The sequence below is a fragment of the Cottoperca gobio genome, chromosome 22 (genome assembly GCF_900634415.1).
Source record: "Cottoperca gobio chromosome 22, fCotGob3.1, whole genome shotgun sequence".
Lineage (NCBI taxonomy): Eukaryota > Metazoa > Chordata > Actinopteri > Perciformes > Bovichtidae > Cottoperca > Cottoperca gobio.
This window is the reverse complement of record NC_041376.1, coordinates 3,731,527-3,749,422: the sequence shown is the minus strand read 5'-3', so window position 1 is coordinate 3,749,422 and position 17,896 is coordinate 3,731,527. Positions and strand designations below refer to the sequence as shown.

Below are 17,896 nucleotides of genomic sequence, written 5' to 3'. Positions count from 1 at the left end.
TCCCATGTAGGTCCAGTGTCCAATGCCCTTTTTTGGCTGCTGGTTGTAGACCGGTGATCACCATCTTGTTTGTGCTCCATTGACTCGGCGGGCACACCACCTGACAATGGTGTAGTGTTTCCTTACGACACATTTCTCTCAAACTCTCGGATGAGGGAGTTTGGCAGGCTTAATCAGTGAAACACAGCCAGAGGACATTGTTATTTTTGGTGTCAGGGGTGTCAAGTGACCGCTGGAACTTTCTTAAAATGTATTATTCAAAATCCAAAATGCTGGTTTGTTTATTCTATGGTTTTAAATGTCTTCTATATCAACAAATCCTTACGTCACATGTTAATTGTGGCACAATTTTGCCCAAACTGTGTGCATACAATTTCTCCAATGAAACAGCCTCCCTAAAAGATAAAGCTTATTCTGTAACCTACATCTACTCTGTCTTTATTCCAATGCCATCATGATTAACATAATTAGGTCAGGCCTCTGTCTCGATATGGCCTACCTAATCTTAATATTATACCATACTTACTGTGTATGGGACATCTTTTGTGGCCACAGTAATAAACGGAAGTACCCCCTGGTGGCCAAAGAGCTCATGTTTCTTTAAATGGTAAATGGAAGGCAGCTTTTTACCTGTTTAACTCAAACTGAATTCGTATTTTTTGCACTCTGTGAACTGGTTTAAAGGTAGGCTATTTATAAGCTCTAAAGCTAGCTAGCTCTACAACCGGCTAAAACGTTAGCTATGACTGCCACTAATGCTAAAGTAACCGGTTAACGCTACATTTAACGTTGTAATGCCTAAACTTGTACAGAAGCTGCGTAAACCTTTGCCGATATTCGTTTAAAAAACGACCTATACTCTTGCATTAATGTTTAGCAAGATAAATACGTTGTATAGTTTAGGAGTTAGCTTAATTAGCTAACGTTAGCTGACGTTTGTTGAGCTGTCCGTCAGAAACAGCAGTCCCACGCGCATGCAGTAACGTAGCAACAACGAAAAACCCAAGTTACGATAAACCTATTGTATTTTTGTTGCGAACGATAACAAGCTAACTTATCTTATTATTGGTAGTTTACTCTCATTATTGTTCACTTTTTCTTTATTGAACAACACATTTATAAACAAGGCAGGTTGTACCAACACTGTAAGCCATTTAAAATCCTTCTGTGTCTTAAGTAGTAAAAATACTGTGAAATAAAATATAAAAAAACTAAAACTATAAAACAAATTAAAAATTGTAAATAAGCAAAATAATAAAAACATAAATTGTCTTCAATTTAAATTCAAACTCACAATTCTTCTGCAGATTTTAAACTCATGTTACCAAAACAGCACGTTCAACAAAATGTCCATGCTAATATTAAACATGGTTTATTGAATTGTCAGACTGTTACCCTTCCATGTGCTTGTACTTGGTGCTGAAATCTGAATGAAGATGATGTTATTATTAGTTGTTACTTTAGCAATTATGAGAAAATTAAAACATCTAATTGCTCTCAATAAGTGAAAGTAATTTTGTGATGATTAGATATAATTATGGTTAAACATCAGACAGGTGAACTATGACTGGAATTGACACAAGCAGCAGCTTCTAACAAATAACCTATACTAGCATATTGTTTAGTCTAATGATTATATTAACATATGTAGTGATGCTTTGCTGAAGACATTTTGAAACATCACCTTCTTGTTTCGGTTCAGGGTGTGTGTCTTATCCTGTTGAATTGTCCCACTATATGTCTAATGGCCTTTTCATTGTGGTCAGTGATTTTCTGCAGAGTTGAAGCAGCTCAGGAAAGTTTGTCAGCAGCTGGCACAGCTCTCAGCTTCCACCTCTGCAACCTCAGGCCACACAGAACCTGCACCCAACAAAGATTTTGGGAAAAGGGGACGAATTGGCTGGCAATACAAGCCCTATTCATTGGAAAGCAAAAGGCCCCTCTGTGCATTATGTACCATTATCTTGCCATGAAAAGTGAACTCTTCAACTCTAATTTATTTTAAGGATTCGGACCAATTTAGTGAAGTCCGTGATACCATGGACTTACCCGCAGGTAGTGAAACCTCCCACGCAGAGCACTCATACTCACATCATACAGTTATAGGGTATGACCCCTTTAAACATAAGATTACTATACTTGAAATTGTGAATAGTGACTGTATTCAATATCCAGAACCGGTGTCATCCAAGATTAAAACCAAACAGTGTTTTCTTGTTTCTTGTTTTAAATACTGACTTAACTGTCATGTGCCCGGTTACAGAAACCTTAAGTTTCAAACATGAGTTTGTCCCTCGTGCAAAAATATTTTCCAATGGGAGATTGCACAAAGCCTAAGTGTTTCGAATGACGTTTTCACGGTAGTTACTGTCATAATACAGCACATGTGCACAGTTAACGTTACTTAACAGCGTTATTGTCAGTGTGAGATAGCTTCTCCAAAATGGACGACAAAGACAATGCAAAAAGAAGATGATAAGGTTGCTCTCCTCGAAGAATATGATATATATAATATACTGTATAATATATATTGATAATCAAATCTAAACTTTCCGACAAGTTGCGCATCGCTCATAGTGTCCAATGTGTGTAATGTTCAATTAATTATTTATATTATTTTAAGAGATTAGTAGGGAAAATTGTTCCTAAGGATCTTCTAGCAACGCAATTAAGTACTTAAGCAGCTCGGGGCAAACACTTAGAGATCAAAGTTGTTCCTTACAGCATCATTTCAGCATTAAGACAATCCTAATGGTGACTTTATGCAACTCATTTTTTTTCTGTGGCGTCCTTAGATGTAATTTAAGGTCAACCCGCGCTGAAGTGGTTTTATATAACCGGCCTTTTAAGGATTAGCAACAAAAAAAAGTCCACACACATGTTTTTGATGTATTTTACTGGATAAGTGAAAACGTTGACCTGCTGGTGGCGCTAGAGGAAGAGTCAACATCTTCTAGAGATGATGATGAATGTCTGCACACATTTTCATTTAAATCCATCAAATAGTAGTTAAAGATATTTCAACTTTAGTTATGAAGACAATGAGTTTGGTTATACATAAAGAGAGAATTTCTTTTTTTAAATTTGATTTAGCGTTTAGCTCATTTGTCCCTGATTTAAAAAATCATCACACTTGTATAAAAGTGGATTCATGTGAAAGTAGCTGAAGCATTTTAAAAGCAGCAGCTTGTTCTCCAGAAGGAAAGACCTCCATCTAGTGGCGATGACATTTAAATCATCGGGGGGACTCATGAGTTAATAAAAAAAACCTCACGTCCTTCCCTCGTCTATTGAGAACACTGACTCCATCAGAGCGAGTTAATGTCCAAGCAATGTATGTCACTGAATATTATACCACCGTGTTCGTGGTAATTATTCATGAAGACAGGCTCTCAGCTTCCATTTTTTTTCTTCTCTCCCTATCTCCAGGAAACGCTGCATCCCTTTGGCCAAATCCATCGAGCAAGCAGGCAGTGTGGTGGGGGAATTAAAGTGACACAGCTTTATTATGTGAAAGTAAAGCAGAGCAGCTCACCAGGGTGAGATCTTTAAAGGGGGTGTAGCCTTTTTATAGACAACACTCAGTGAGGATCAGACTGTCATAGAAGACAGGACTCGTTTGTGCATAACCTTTGATTTATGTCTAACCCATTAGACAGGGGTATAACTGGAGGTTTTGTTTTCATGCTTTTCTGTTTATTGGTTTATTAGGCGCAGAAGAACAAGCAGCTGATGCAGAGGGCAGTTTTTCTGCACAGCACACTTGGAAAGTCAGGACCCGAAGGCATCTTGAAATAGAAATTCAAAAGACAAGGAGGAGGAGAGAAAGGAGGGGAGAAAGGAGGGGGTTTTAGAGGGAGAGCAGTGGTATGCCAGGCTCAAAACCTAGCATGGCTGTGCAGAAGAAACACAGTGACATCCCTCCATCGCAGGGACCACTTTCTACACGTACCATCAAGAGCCAGACGAAGAAAAATGGATCTGAAAGGACAGGAGGTTAGTCGTTTTTTTTTATCTGTGCTTTTATTTAAGGAGGATTTGTATGGTATCTGGTCAAAAACAAGCCAGAATGACTGTCGCTCACGAACACAGGATCATCTGATGATATCGATGATGCATGAATAGAATATATACAGCAGATGATTTCTTCCCTTTGAGAAATCCTTCATTATTCTGTAACTGAGCATGGCTACTGTAAACATCTGTGGACATAATACACGTTGCATAATCCTGCCGTTATTTAACCCTAAATGAAAACATGCATTCCCCCCCCTCTCTGGTGCATTCATACACATCACTCATTAGTCTTGTGTCTTGACCTTTTTTCATTGCTTGTTTTAGTCATCTCCATGAGGTGCTATCATGTTCTCCTCGCCTTTAATACGCAGGCAGTTTATAATGGCTCTTTCATTTGCAACTGACCCTAAGGCCACCCCCCTGTCCATGGTTTACATGTAACAGCCCCTTCACATCATCGCTTGTACTAAAATATGCTTTAATCCAGAAAATATCAAAGGAATATAGATTGTTTGATTAGGAAAAATAAAACCTTGAAGACGTCAGAGGTGTTGCTATTTATTTATTTATTTAGCCGAATAACTTGCAGTTTCCCCCCCCCCCCCCCCCCCTTTTTAGACAATGGTGGTTATATCAAACCAAATTCACAGGCAAAGAAAACAGCGTGCTCTGTCAACAAGGCCGCCCAAATCTGCAACACAGCCTCTCCACGGGCCCCTGCAGGTTCGATACGGCTCTCACCCTTTTATCACGCAGCTGTCATTTTATTAGGATTCTTTCTAGATTTAATGTTTAACATAACTATTAGTATTACTTAATGAAATGTATGGTATCAAACCAGCGGTGATGAAATGTAACTAAGTACATTTACTCAAGTACAATTTTAAAGGTACTTAAATTTCCATTTTCTGGTACTTTATACTTGTACTGCAAATATTGTACTTTTTACTGCACTACATTCATCTGACACTAATAGTTACTAAAGATGTCTATCTATTATACTTTTATAATGATACGATGCAGTACTATACCACATTGATGAACTACATGTGTATGTATGTGTTAGTGATGACAAAACAGTAATATAATAATTAACATATTTAAAGGAAGCATTCTGCATAATGAGTACTTTTATATTTGGATGCTGATACTTCTGTACTTTTACTTAAGTAACAGTTTACATGCAGTACTTTTACTTGTAATGGAGTATTTTCTCCTGCAAACTAGTGACTATAAATATTACTTTTGCGTTTTAGTGGCTAATGGACAAAATGTTGATGAGAGGCTGAAAGCAGCTCGGGAAAGAAGAGAGGAGCACCAGAGGTTACTTGGTATGTGACACTGTTAATGCATTGCATTTCTAAAAAGATTAACATACATAACTGAGCAATCTATTTGTACTGGTTCACTTTTCTTTCTTTTTTTTTTTACTTTCAGCCTCTCGCGAACATGGCAGGATGGAGCGGGAGCAGCGCGCCAGGCAATACTATGAGCAACAACTGCAGGAGCGCAAGAAGAAACTCACGGACCAGAGGGTCAAAGAGGAGAGGAAGCGTGTCGCCGTGGAAGAGAAGCGCAAGCTGAGACTGAGGGAGGAGAAAGTGAGTTTTGATGGTGGAAATGAAAGAACGCTGTCACGGCTCTGGGTTCAGTAACATCAACACTGAAAGTTGTTTTCCTTTATTAAGGAGCGATATGAAACTGTAGTGCGGAGGACAGTGGAGAAGAGCCAAAGGGCCCAACAGAGCCTCAGTCTAAACTCAAGAGGAAGAAAACTCTCCAAGAACGGTAAGTAGAGATGAAAGCTCTTCCCCCCCCCCCCTCTCTCTTTTAACAAAATCTTTCTGAACTCATAACAACGTCTTTAACAGTATCTATTCTCTGTGTAACATATCTTAACACAACAATTCTTGCAGTGCCTTATCTTTTTTGTTTTTGCTGCACTTAAAACTTTACACTGATCAATATGCTAGTTCCACGTCGCTTGCCACTGACAACATGGGAGAAGAACTTGGTCAGTCGCCTGCTTACCCCCACATGCTCTTATCTGGCCAGGAGCAAGAGTGCTGGTTGTCAGTCAGGAGAAGAAGGTACTCTCCCCCATGATAACAGAATGCACCCTGCTTTAAAGAGGACATATTATGCTCAGTTTACGGTTTTATAATCATATTTTGAGTTTCTACTAGAACACATTTAAATGCTTTAATGTTCAAAAAATACATTTTATTTCTCATACTGTCATTGTGAAGACACCTGTACCCCCCCTCTGTCTGAAATGCTCTGTCTCTTTAAACCCCAGAGCCAAGTCAGCTTATGATGTGGCAGGAGAAACTCAGATGGGGGGGGGGGGGGGTATATTCTAATGAGCCTTCATGTGACATAAGCAAAAAACTGACTGCGTTGTCTTATTTCACAGTTTGTGGGTTTGTAGGCACTCAAGATTACCAAATGTTTGTGCACAAGCACTGAAACAAAGTGAGTTTTTCATAATATGTCCCCTTTATCATTATGGCAATGCTTAAGTTTGTAGTGCATTTATAAAGATACTGCTACAACTAACCAACTGCTCGTTTCCTTCTCTGTTTACACGCCGATTCACAATTCCATCACTGTTTCTACCATTTGTGCATATTTCCTCCGATTTACCATAATTATGGCACAAATGACTGGCTCAGTTGTCCATGTTTGTCGCCGTGCAGTTTCATTCCACTCCATGAATTCCACCACCACCCCTCACAAACCCCAGCAGCACCCTGGTGCAGTCGCCCACAGGCCATCTGCCTCCTCCAGCCCCAACACCAGCCAGCACAGAAGCATCAATCTGGCTCAGGTAATTCGGTTTTTTTTAGGATCACCCAGCTGTCTCTCTTTCAGTGTTTTTCAACCAGATTTATGGACTGAAATTGGAGAAAATGATGTAAAAAGTTGATTATTTTTCCTCTTTTTGATTTAGATCAAAGCATCAAGACAGCAAGACGCTAAAAAGAAGAACTCAAATACTAGATCACCTGCCGTCAGCGCCAGTGTGAAACCAGCCAAAGTTACAAAAAGTAGAACAACCTCCCCCTCACCTGAACGGTAGGTGACCAAAAATACATCTGCTGTACATTCAAGACATAGTAACAGTAATCTGAACAAAGTGGGACATCTGCTCTCTTCTGCTGGATCTTAAAGAACCCCCCGGAGATCAATCAGCAGACACTCACCCCCGCTGCAGCTCGAGCTCCCGTCGGTCCCCGAGGAAGAGGTTTCTGTTTGTATCTCTGTCCTCTCTCCTGGTAACTCGAGGCCCATCAGGAAATCAGCCGAAGGTCAGCAAGTGAGAATGAGGGATGAAAGTCCACCAGAGTCTCCATGTTCGAACCTGCCCGACAAAGAGACAACAGCTCAAACCAGAACCGTGACACATAGAAGTAAGCTGGAGAAACGCCTAACACAGACAGTGCAGTGTTTAAAGTGGTATTTAATGTGTGCTGAAGTTGATATTATTTCTCTGTAGGTCCTCCCCAGATGCCTCTTCCTCCAGATCCACAGCCTCCTGAAGTCACGAGTAGACCTTCAGCCGGGACGACGGACGCGGGGCAGGCCTCACGTGTCCTGGCTGAGAAGAGGAGAGAGGCCCGACTGCAACGGGAGAGAGAGGAGCAGGAGCGCCTGCAAAGGGAGGAGGCCGAAAGGTGAAAAGCACGTCCACCTATGAGACAGAAACACCGCAGCAGCCTCTAAGACCGTTGACCATTTATGAATTTATGTCCAGGCGGAGTCGTGAGGAACTGGAGCACAGGAGGGCAGACGAGCGAGCACGACAGCAGGCTGAGGCTCACCGTCTTGTAGAGGAGAAGATGAAACGGGAGGAAGAGGAGCACAGACGAGCCGAGGAAGAAAGAGCTCAGGCCATGAGGGAAGCCGCACTTCTGCAGAAACAGGTGGGAAATGCAAACATTGCTTTGCAGAAAGGAATCGCATCTCCACAGGAGTCGTTGTGGATGCTTTTTGAGTTTCTTTTACTCCTTTATTTTGAATGGACCATCGTTGTTCTCTCTGTTTATGCAGAGAGAGGAGGAACAAGCCAAAGAGAAGGCAAAAGCAGAACAGATTCAACAGGAGAGAGAAATAATCGCACAGAAAGAGGAGGCAGCTCGTCAAGTTAGGAAAAAGGTGACAAAACATTCGATAACTATATCTTTATTATCCGTGTTCATTAAACATGTTCAGCAAACGGAATGGTTTCACAAATCCTTCCACGACAGCGTTTTAATAAAAGCTGTTTTCTTTTCCAGCGACTTGAGGAGATCATGCGGAGAACCAGAAGGACAGATTCTCCAGATACAGTGAGTACATCGCCCCTGGGCTCTTATGACACACATCCAGTATCCACTAATAACTAACCAGCCCCCCTTTTCTAAAAGCTTTTCACTGACCAAATTGGTTAACCCTCACCATGCATGGCATCCGCTTAAGCTTGCTTCCTTTTTCTTGTTTGAAAGCAAATAAACATACATCAACAATATCCGTTAAGTAGACGACTAATCAAACAGAAGAGTCTGTAACGTCATTCTCATGGTGAATCCTTTTTAACACAGAAATCTGTACCAGTGAGGATTTTGCCAAATGAAGCCCAACCAAAGGAAAACACCGAGCCCGTGCACAATGGCACCATAGAAGATGCCGTCAAGCTGCCAGTGGTTACAAAGAGCTCGCAGCTGGGGCTGAACAACGAGGAGGACATGGTGCCTGTTGTGGCCTTCAAAGAGCGCCGGTCCCTCCGGACTCTCACGGGCCTGGAGGAGATCCAGACTCACCAACGAGCAGGTGAGACGCAGCCAGCGGATCACTCGATGCTCGTCCTCAGGGCGGGAAGTTAACATTCTTGGCTCTGGCTAGTGGCTCTTTAAGAAGTCAGGCACCTTCTGGACCTCATCGTCATGTTTGTTTTCAAGTAGCTTTAAAGATCTGGGTCTGGAAACTGTTAAATCATAGAAGGCTGGTAAACAAGTTTAGGGGTGTTGCTTTGTACCCATATTGACTATAGTGATATAAAAGATGTTTTAATGTTCAGATCATGTTAAAATACACTTGTGATTTTACCACACACACTTTTAATTGTAATTAAAATTGCCAAAAAAGAGCACAGCAAAAGGAAAGATGCAGCTGCACACAGTTATTATTATGCAACAGTTCATCCTTCAAGGTCTCACGTCACGCAAACACCTGACACTATATATATATATATATATAGATATATATATAAGTAATATAGCTATATATTATATAGAGAGAGATAGAGAGAGAGATATATATAGAGATAGAATAGAGATATAGAGATAGAGGATATGAGTAGATATATGATATATATAGTATATAGATATAGATATATATAGATATATGGAGTATATATAGATATATATATATTATAGTATAGATATATATAGATATATATAGAGATATGATCTATATTATATATATCTATATATATTTATAGTATATATGATATCTATATATATAGTATATCTATCTTATATATCATATATCTATATATATTATATATATATATATATATATATATATATATATATATATATATATATATATATATATATATATATACACAGTATCCCCTCATGAAAAGTCTAAATATGGATCATACATGTTCTACTTCTTTGAAACATTTCATTTATCTTTTTCTGTGTCTTCCTGCAGAGGTCATCTGAGCAGCTGCAGGGGGGCAGACGTGTACACACACACACACACACACACACACACACACACACACACACACACACACACACACACACACTTTGAAGAGCTGCAATTTCTCTGCTAAACACAGAAGTCACTGCGGCACGGCCATTTTGCTGCCCTTCGGCACCTTGAAAGAGCATGTAAGATTACAGCCTTGCCTCTCACTAAGGACGTCAGCGTTTGGTCACTTTTCTGTGTGTATCCAGTGGCACAAATATTGGGCAAGTTATTTATTACTTCCTTTCAGCACAGCGGGTTTCTGAACTAGTGACGATCCAAAAACCAGTAGATGTGTGTAGACGGTGGTGAGGAGTGTTGAAATACTAGGAACAGCCATTCTAACAGTCACACCATGTTAGCCATATGCTTTTTTTTTTGCTTATTCCTGATATTTCTTACAATCTAAGCACTTTTCCTTCCTCAGTTGTGTCACTGTTGAACTAGAATAGCTCTAAGAACACAAGAGTTTAGGTTGTGAAGTATAGCGATCGCATATTTCAAAGCTGCTAAGGAACTTAGTTTCCAAAGACTTTGCTTCAGTTTTGTGAGTGTTGTTTTAGAGGATACAATGCACAAAGCCTTTATTGCACTAACAGTTTTTTTGTTTGATATAGCGCATATATATATATATGTATATCACTTTACAAAGCAAAGTTGGAGGCGTAGAGGTTAGGCGAGTTTATTATAATAAAAGAATATAAAAACAAATGTATCTGATCTTGTAGTACAAGTATTGCTTATAACTATCACTTGTTATCCTGTTAAAGTTTAAATATATGCCATATTTCATTAAAGTTGATACTATGCCGCATCTCTGCCTTGTTTTTCACTTCATTTGTCGACTGTAAACATAAAAAAAACTAATAAAACACATTTAAACTCTATGTAAAAAAAGGCTGCTTGTCAACACAGTGCATGAATTTAAACGTGCTTACAGTCCAAACTGTGCACGTCTCAGTATTTACAGTCGAGGGTTAACAGAAGATGGAGAAAGGGGCTGAATCATTTGCAGCAGCCGTCTGGTTTCCTCCGTCTGCGCATGCACCTTCCAGAGCTGAGCCTCCGCCTCACTGTCAGCCAACAGAGAGGAAAAGTCTCCATCTGCAGGAGAAGACGGCACAAAGCAGGCTGAGAACCGCTCAATTACAACACCTACGTCTGTGATCAGATCATTCATCGGCCACAGTACCCAGAGTTGCTTATGAAGTAGAGGTAGAACACAAACCTTTCTGGAGGTTGAATATTGTAGCTATGCCAAGCTGCTGGAACTTAACATCTTTCTCTTTGAGAAACCCCGACAGGTACTCCAACACGGGGATGTAGTGAGGTCTCAGGAGCTGGAACATCTCTCCTAGGTGATGAAACACTCAGAATATAACAATGTTTAATATGCATAACATAAAACTAAACTGGTTATTTATTGTTTTCTTCAAGCGAGTAATACGTAACATTACCCGTCATTTCTAGTTTGCTGATCACGGCCGCGCTGTTGTAGGACAACTGAGGATTCTGTATTTGTCCCGACAACTTCACAAGTCTTGAAACTTGCTCTGACGTTATCGTCACCGACAAGAGAGACTTCAGTGGATCTGAAATTGTGTGAAATTTGAGTTTAATTCCACTCCAACAATTCAAAATACAATAGGCAAATACTACTGCATGTCCAGGTCACTCACCACAGGTCATGAGGGGACGTAAGCATGAAGTCACATGCAGCACCGTCTCCTCAGACAGACCCGGAGACATGAGGGCCCTGAGGAGTCCTGACACACACTGACTTTCCATCACAGCCTAGAGAACAACGATGGGATTAAACACGACTTTAAGAGTTTATCACCGTCATGTATTAACTACAGACATGCAACATTAAATCATGGTGTACCTGCAGACCCAGGCTGGAGCTACACAGGTCGGTGATTATCTTGCAGCTGTGTGAGATTATAACAGAGCTGGACGTGTGATGAAGCAGCTGGCCGATTTCCTCCAACAGACCCTCACTCACCAGGACGTCCTGGAATCAAACGCCAATATTATCGACATTGGGATGGATGGGATTGGATTTTTGACATCCAGTGATTGCTAGTTCAAGGAAACGAAAAGGAATAGATCCCAATAGATCAAATAAGTCATTTTAAAGCCATGGACGGATTACTGGATGGGCCTCTGTTTAATGTTACTAACATTTCTTGTTGGGAAGTTAAAAAGAGAGATGATGCGACCACAAAGAGATGAAAAACGGCCAAAACCTGACACAAAACAACAAAACAGAAAGACTACGACCACAAAGAGATAATAAAACAAAGACAAAACTCCCAAAACGAGACACAAATCAACAAAAGTCCAACGTCTACAAAGAAATGCAAAACAACCAAAAAGAAGTCTCTTTAAATCTGTGGCTGTTGTTCTCATGTAGGCGGGGTGAGACCCCTCTGTCACACACACCACACACAGCTAAGTAACGTGATCATTATTTTTGATCCTGCGGTGTAGGAAGCCGTACATTGTTTGGTGTGTGTGCAGACAGTGCAGACAGCAGTGTTACGGCTGACTCTGTCCCCACGGGAGACGGCGTTTTCAACAGCACCAGAAGAGGCAACACACAGTCGAGCTCCATCAGCTGCTCCTGGATCAGAACTGCACAAAACAAAATGACAAAACAGCATCTGCTTTGGGTGTGGCATCAATGTCTGGCTTCATTGTTTATAATTACCATTCTCTGAGAGAGTTTGGAGGCATCTGCACGCTTGGGATGAATTCTGAAAAAGATTTTTATTAAACTTTCTTGTTGATTTACCTTCAAACTCGGCCGCTGAAGTTCACGTTTACCTTTTGCACAGAGGAAGACACGAGAGTTAAAAGAGACTTTAACAAGAAATGACTCCCGATGTCGAGTAGCTTCGGGTGGTGCTCCTGAACGGCAGCGATGTTGCACAGAGCGGTGCAGCTGTAAAACTGCACCTCTGTGTCCGAGGACGGCAGCAGAAGCACCAGGACAGGAATGCCTCCCGCTTGACATAAGAGCCGTGTCGACCAATCTGTAAAAGAGAAAAGAAAGTATTGGATAATGTTTGCAATCAAGTAAAGTAACACCAGAAAGATCATGAACAGCTTCTGGTTTTATAAAATGTGAACTCTAAAGAGGAAATGATCCCACTTGACTGTGTGAGATGTAACAGAGCCCAAGTTGCGATCTGTTGCACCTGCGGGTCGTAGGATTTCGCTAAAGCCAACAGTGGCATGATTCCTTCCAGCATGACGGCCTCCCTGTTTGTTTCTGTGTGCACAGAATGAAAAACCTTCACACATGTAGAACTCGACTTCTGATGATGCAAAGAGGCCTTTTATTAATCATTTATATTTCACCTTTCTGACAATCCATCAATTAAGTTTTCAGAAATGTTATGTTTGAATATGCAAATGAAGCATTATCTAGGAGACACTTACAGATGCAAAGTTAGTCAAATAAACACCTTCATTTGGATTTTCAATATTTTCTTTCCACTAGTCTGAAAGTGTTTTTGCTTACATTTTCTCACCTTAAAAAGTTATACCAAATGCAAATTATTTGCTGACGAGACAGGATTTAAAAAGGCAGAATCCTCGCTGTACAAACCTGAGGAGGCCAGCATGGTGACGCAGGCACACGAGTGACACTGAGCGGTGGCATCACCAGACTGGAACAACTCCAGGATGGGCACCAGCATCCCCATTTCAATCACTAACTCTTTGCTCACTGAAAGTTAAACCCATTTTAACAAATCAAAACAATAAAAGAGGAGAGGTTAAGGATTACGAGTCAAAAACAATACTTTGTGATTCTCATCTCTTACCGTTATTCTTGACTAACAGATTGACCAGGGAGAGAGAGATAGCATTTTGCACCTCTGGCTCGGTTGATAAAAGTAAGGCCATGACTGGCTCCACGAGAGCATCTGGTAAAGGTGATTTCACTGTAACACACGAAGAAGAAAATACAAACAAATCATTGCGGTTGAAGAAGCAGAATTTTTAAGAACGACCTGCAAGTTAAACACAAGCTTAACTAGCGGTCGGTCTCACGAGCTAAAACCAATTGTTAGTTTTAAACCTGAAATATTTGAGTGGTGGCTGGTATTAAATTCACCTCCGTCAACCTCAACCAAGTACACACAGGAATCTGTCAACTGCCACGTTTATGCAAAACATAATACGTGGTCACACATCTGCAGATACTGTATGAAACCTGTGAACCAAGAGGTCACACCTGTGTTATCTTCTTTACTTTGGCTCCCTGTTTGTTATAGATTTGGTTTTAGGATCTTATTAATGAGCTTTAACCCTTAGAGACCCACATAGTAGCATTTTTGTGTTTTTTTTTGGACGGGGGATCTTTAGGAGCAGGTCAACAGGATATACCACAAGCTGGGAACCCAAAGAAGAATATTAATGTTTCATAAATCTGTAATAAACATTGTGTTTTGGTTAGGCGCTTATTAAAATGTGAAAGTTTAAAGTGTATAAGTGCTAGAATTTTTTTACCTGATACCATTTGTTACACAGATTTGGCGCCACATTTAATTATGTCTTCATAAAGACACCAAAGCACACACTATCTGCCAACCCTGGTATAAAAGAAATACCGTTGAACATTTGCATGATGCCAGTCAGATTATCTTTACAGTGAGCGATATGAGAAACCTGGACTGCTAACAGTAGTCTTATTTTATGCTCCACTGATCTGCAAGACATTACTATAATGAAGATAGTAAAGCAACATACAAATCTTTACTCACAATGATGACTGAGATGTAAATAAAACATGGCTGCAGTCATTTGTAGGTCGGTGTTTTCTGACGTTGCAAGTCTGCTCAGTGTTTGTAGACTCTCCTGATGAAGTAGTTGAGTTTCATCATCTGGAGAAGAAGCAGATTAAAAATGAGGAAATCTCCCAGAATTTGAGTTAATCAGAGATTTATGAAAGAAATACAACAGAATTTATTTTCTTAACTTAAAAATAAAAATAAAGACAGATAAAGTCCGTACAGGTGTGCTTGCCTTGCTGCCTACAACAAAGAAAATTATCTACAATGTTCCTACCATACAAAGAGAGCGCCTCTTCCGTCCTCCTCTCACGTGTGATACGGAAGCAGGTGCACCGAGAAAGTTCCCTGAAAATATCTTTTACTTTCTGCTCAAACTCTCTGAAAACTTTCCTCAAATGCAAGTTCAATTCTTGGAGCAGTAGGGAGCAATCTTTGCAAAAGCCAGGAGCCATGACCACATCTTCAGCAGAAGGGCATGGCACCTGTCTGTCTCACACAACCTGCACGTAGACACGCCCACTGGACCGTCACGTGACTGTAAGGTATGTAAGAATGGTCAGGTGTTGTGATGAGCGTGCACCTCGCAGGAGCGTCACAAGTAAAACTATAAAGACATTGTAAAGATTGTAAAGTACTTTTTTGTTAGATTCAACATTGTTGATAAATGATTTGAAGTCCATAGTATGAACGTTTAGCGCCAGTAAGGTTTTATTAGTCGTAGTAGACTGCAGTGAAGTTAGTTTCAAATTAGTTATTATTTTCTTCTTCGCTTAATTCTTTTTTGGCAGATTGCAATTGCGCCATCTAGCGTACCGGAGTATGTAGAGCAGGATCTAGTCAGGGTGTAAAATAATACAATTAAAAAAAACAAAGAAATTAAGAAAAAAATTATATTCTATTGAACAATCCAGAGTTTATATATTTAAAAATAAATTCAGCCGATTTTTACACCTCACCTCTCAGCCCTGCTTAGGGATCATCAATGTATTACTGTTAAAATAACACAAACCAATGTTTTTTCAATACTTTCATGCTGACGTTAACAGCATTTTTTATATTAACTATAATAGATTCCATGTTCTCTGACCCAGTTACTGAATTTAATTTCAAAATATCCAAATGTATCACTACAATGGACACACAGGACACAGTGCTTCTCCTGTTTTATCTAAACCAGGGGTGTCAAACTCATTTTAGTTCAGGGGCCACATGCAGCACAATTTGATCTCAAGTGGGCCGGACCAGTAACATCACAGCATAATAACCTATAAATAATGACAACTCCAAATGTTCCCCTTCGTTTTAGTGCAAAAAAATACAAGTTCATTCTGAAAATGTTCAAATGTAATGAACTATCTTTTTACAAAACTTTATGAACCTGAAATTTCTTAAGAAAAGGTGCAATGTCAACAATATTATGCCTTATTTAATCATTTACACATGTGCATTACAACTTACAGATCACAGTGTATCTACAAAGGCACAAAACATTTTGTCACAGGTATCTGGAACAGTATTTTACTTTATGATCAAAACAACACTTTGCAAAGTCATCCCGCGGGCCGGACTGGACCCTCTGGCGGGTCGGTTTTGGATCCCGGGCCGCATGTTTAACACCCCTGATCTAAAAATGTTGATGTAAAATTCATATCTCTTTTAAAAAACAAGTTTTTTTCAGTAGCCCTCACGTAATGTGACAGTTACGTATATCAATACCAGATATTATTACTACACAGGAAACACAGAACAAACCGCTTCATAGGGGATTTTAGTTATTCTATTCTACTGGATATTAATATATACTTTTGGCCACAGCGTTTTTGTATTGTAATCTGCAGACTGTCCACCAGAGAGCGCTGTGTCTCCACGGCTAACTGTTTTCTGGTTATTTTAAGACTGATATTTGGGTTTTTAATAATAAAACCTAACATTATATCATAAAACGAGTTGATAAAAAGATCAATAAACATAATAATACAGCAGGAAGCATCAACGTGATCACAATATAAAAGAAATACACTTAAAAACATTTCGCTGCTGTAGAGACACACACATACACACACACACACACACACACACACACACACACACACACACACACACACACACACACACACATACAGTGAACGGCTCCATACTGATGCACTCATCCAGCCGCTCTGTCACCACATGATCTCCTTACATAGTCAGTTTACACTGACTGAGCTGCTTCTGTGTGTGTGTGTGTGTGTGTGTGTGTGTGTGTGTGTGTGTGTGTGTGTGTGTGTGTGTGTGTGTGTGTGTGTGTGTGTGTGTGTGTGTTAAAATAATCTTTATCACAACAATAACGAGAAGTTTCCTGCCGCCTGACTCAGATAACATCAGTGGAGTCACAGCTGCTGATAATTATTTACTGCTGATTCTTGATTAACTGATTCTTTGGTTATAAAATGCTTCAGTTTATTGTGATGCCAAACTCAATTACTTACCATAATGAATTCCATACCCAATATGTTATGATCCACTTAAGTTAGGCACAGTACAAATCCTTGTTTTCGTTATCTTCACCGCCATCTTGACTTTATTATCCTTCAACTGGAACTTCATCACTACGACATGGCCTTTACATCCATCACCAGGTGTTATTATTTTACACCTGTCATCTAACACAGGCAAAACAAACAAAATCTCAAAACAGGTTTCTAATCCAAACAGACACATACAAGATAGTTCCTACACACATTATGTGTTTTATTGTGAAAATCACCGGAACTAACGTCAACAATATATTTTTTATTATTATTAGTAATAATAATAATAACAAGCAAATATATCAAAACTCTAGGTGACAGAAAAATCAATTGATTTCAGTGGGTTCACTCTGAAGTGTGTGTGCAGCTTTAATGTAAACAGTAAGTAGCAGCATGAGAGGGATCAGTGTGTGGATGAAAGTCAGGATGTGGAGTCAATAAACGCACACACATTTCCTTCACTGAAACAACAGTCAGTCAGGGATGTGTGTCAGTGTTTACTTTACACACACACACACACACACACACACACACACACACACACACACACACACACACACACACACACACACACACACACACACACACACACAGGCTCTCTGTTCTCAGTTGAACTGGACCTCAGTGTGTTTCAGTTATGATGAGCTGGTTTCACATTTTAGATATTAGACATTAAAACTTTTTTCAGGACTTTAAAGCCCTGAAGACGGACAGATAAATAGATAAAGTACTTGATTAAAGGGACATTGCGCTGCCAAATGACATGTGAGGGCACTTTCACAAGCCAACATTTCCGTTTTAATCATAATCTGGTGCGGACCAAAA

At 39.9% G+C, this 17,896-nt stretch overlaps 2 protein-coding genes across 4 annotated transcripts; one reads left to right on the top strand and one right to left on the bottom strand.

Moving 5' to 3' along the window:
• Positions 1-584: 584 nt before the first annotated feature.
• map7a (microtubule-associated protein 7a) lies at positions 585-10,570 on the top strand. Of its 3 annotated transcripts, XM_029461413.1 has the most exons (17): positions 586-684; positions 3,430-3,539; positions 3,712-3,996; positions 4,636-4,740; positions 5,274-5,348; positions 5,455-5,618; positions 5,706-5,805; positions 5,991-6,107; positions 6,693-6,847; positions 6,971-7,095; positions 7,192-7,430; positions 7,517-7,694; positions 7,775-7,943; positions 8,071-8,175; positions 8,298-8,348; positions 8,601-8,829; positions 9,718-10,570. In XM_029461413.1, the coding sequence occupies exons 3-17, from the start codon at positions 3,870-3,872 to the stop codon at positions 9,726-9,728; spliced, it is 1,950 nt and encodes a 649-aa protein (XP_029317273.1). In that variant the 5' UTR covers positions 586-684; positions 3,430-3,539; positions 3,712-3,869; the 3' UTR covers positions 9,729-10,570. The 3 variants fall into 3 exon arrangements, with proteins under 3 accessions (XP_029317272.1, XP_029317273.1, XP_029317271.1); XM_029461412.1 differs by lacking the exon at positions 9,718-10,570 and having other exon boundaries at positions 585-684; positions 6,717-6,847; positions 8,601-9,225; XM_029461411.1 differs by lacking the exons at positions 586-684; positions 3,430-3,539; positions 9,718-10,570 and having other exon boundaries at positions 3,599-3,996; positions 8,601-9,225.
• Positions 10,423-15,075, bottom strand: LOC115027879 (vacuolar protein 8-like). Its single transcript, XM_029461414.1, has 13 exons — positions 14,836-15,075; positions 14,532-14,651; positions 13,590-13,709; positions 13,373-13,492; positions 12,914-13,033; positions 12,586-12,794; positions 12,470-12,515; positions 12,260-12,393; positions 11,642-11,770; positions 11,436-11,550; positions 11,214-11,348; positions 10,985-11,110; positions 10,423-10,860 (listed from the first exon to the last, which is right to left on the bottom strand). The coding sequence occupies exons 1-13, from the start codon at positions 15,011-15,013 to the stop codon at positions 10,721-10,723; spliced, it is 1,692 nt and encodes a 563-aa protein (XP_029317274.1). The 5' UTR covers positions 15,014-15,075; the 3' UTR covers positions 10,423-10,720.
• Between the last annotated feature and the right edge of the window lie 2,821 nt (positions 15,076-17,896).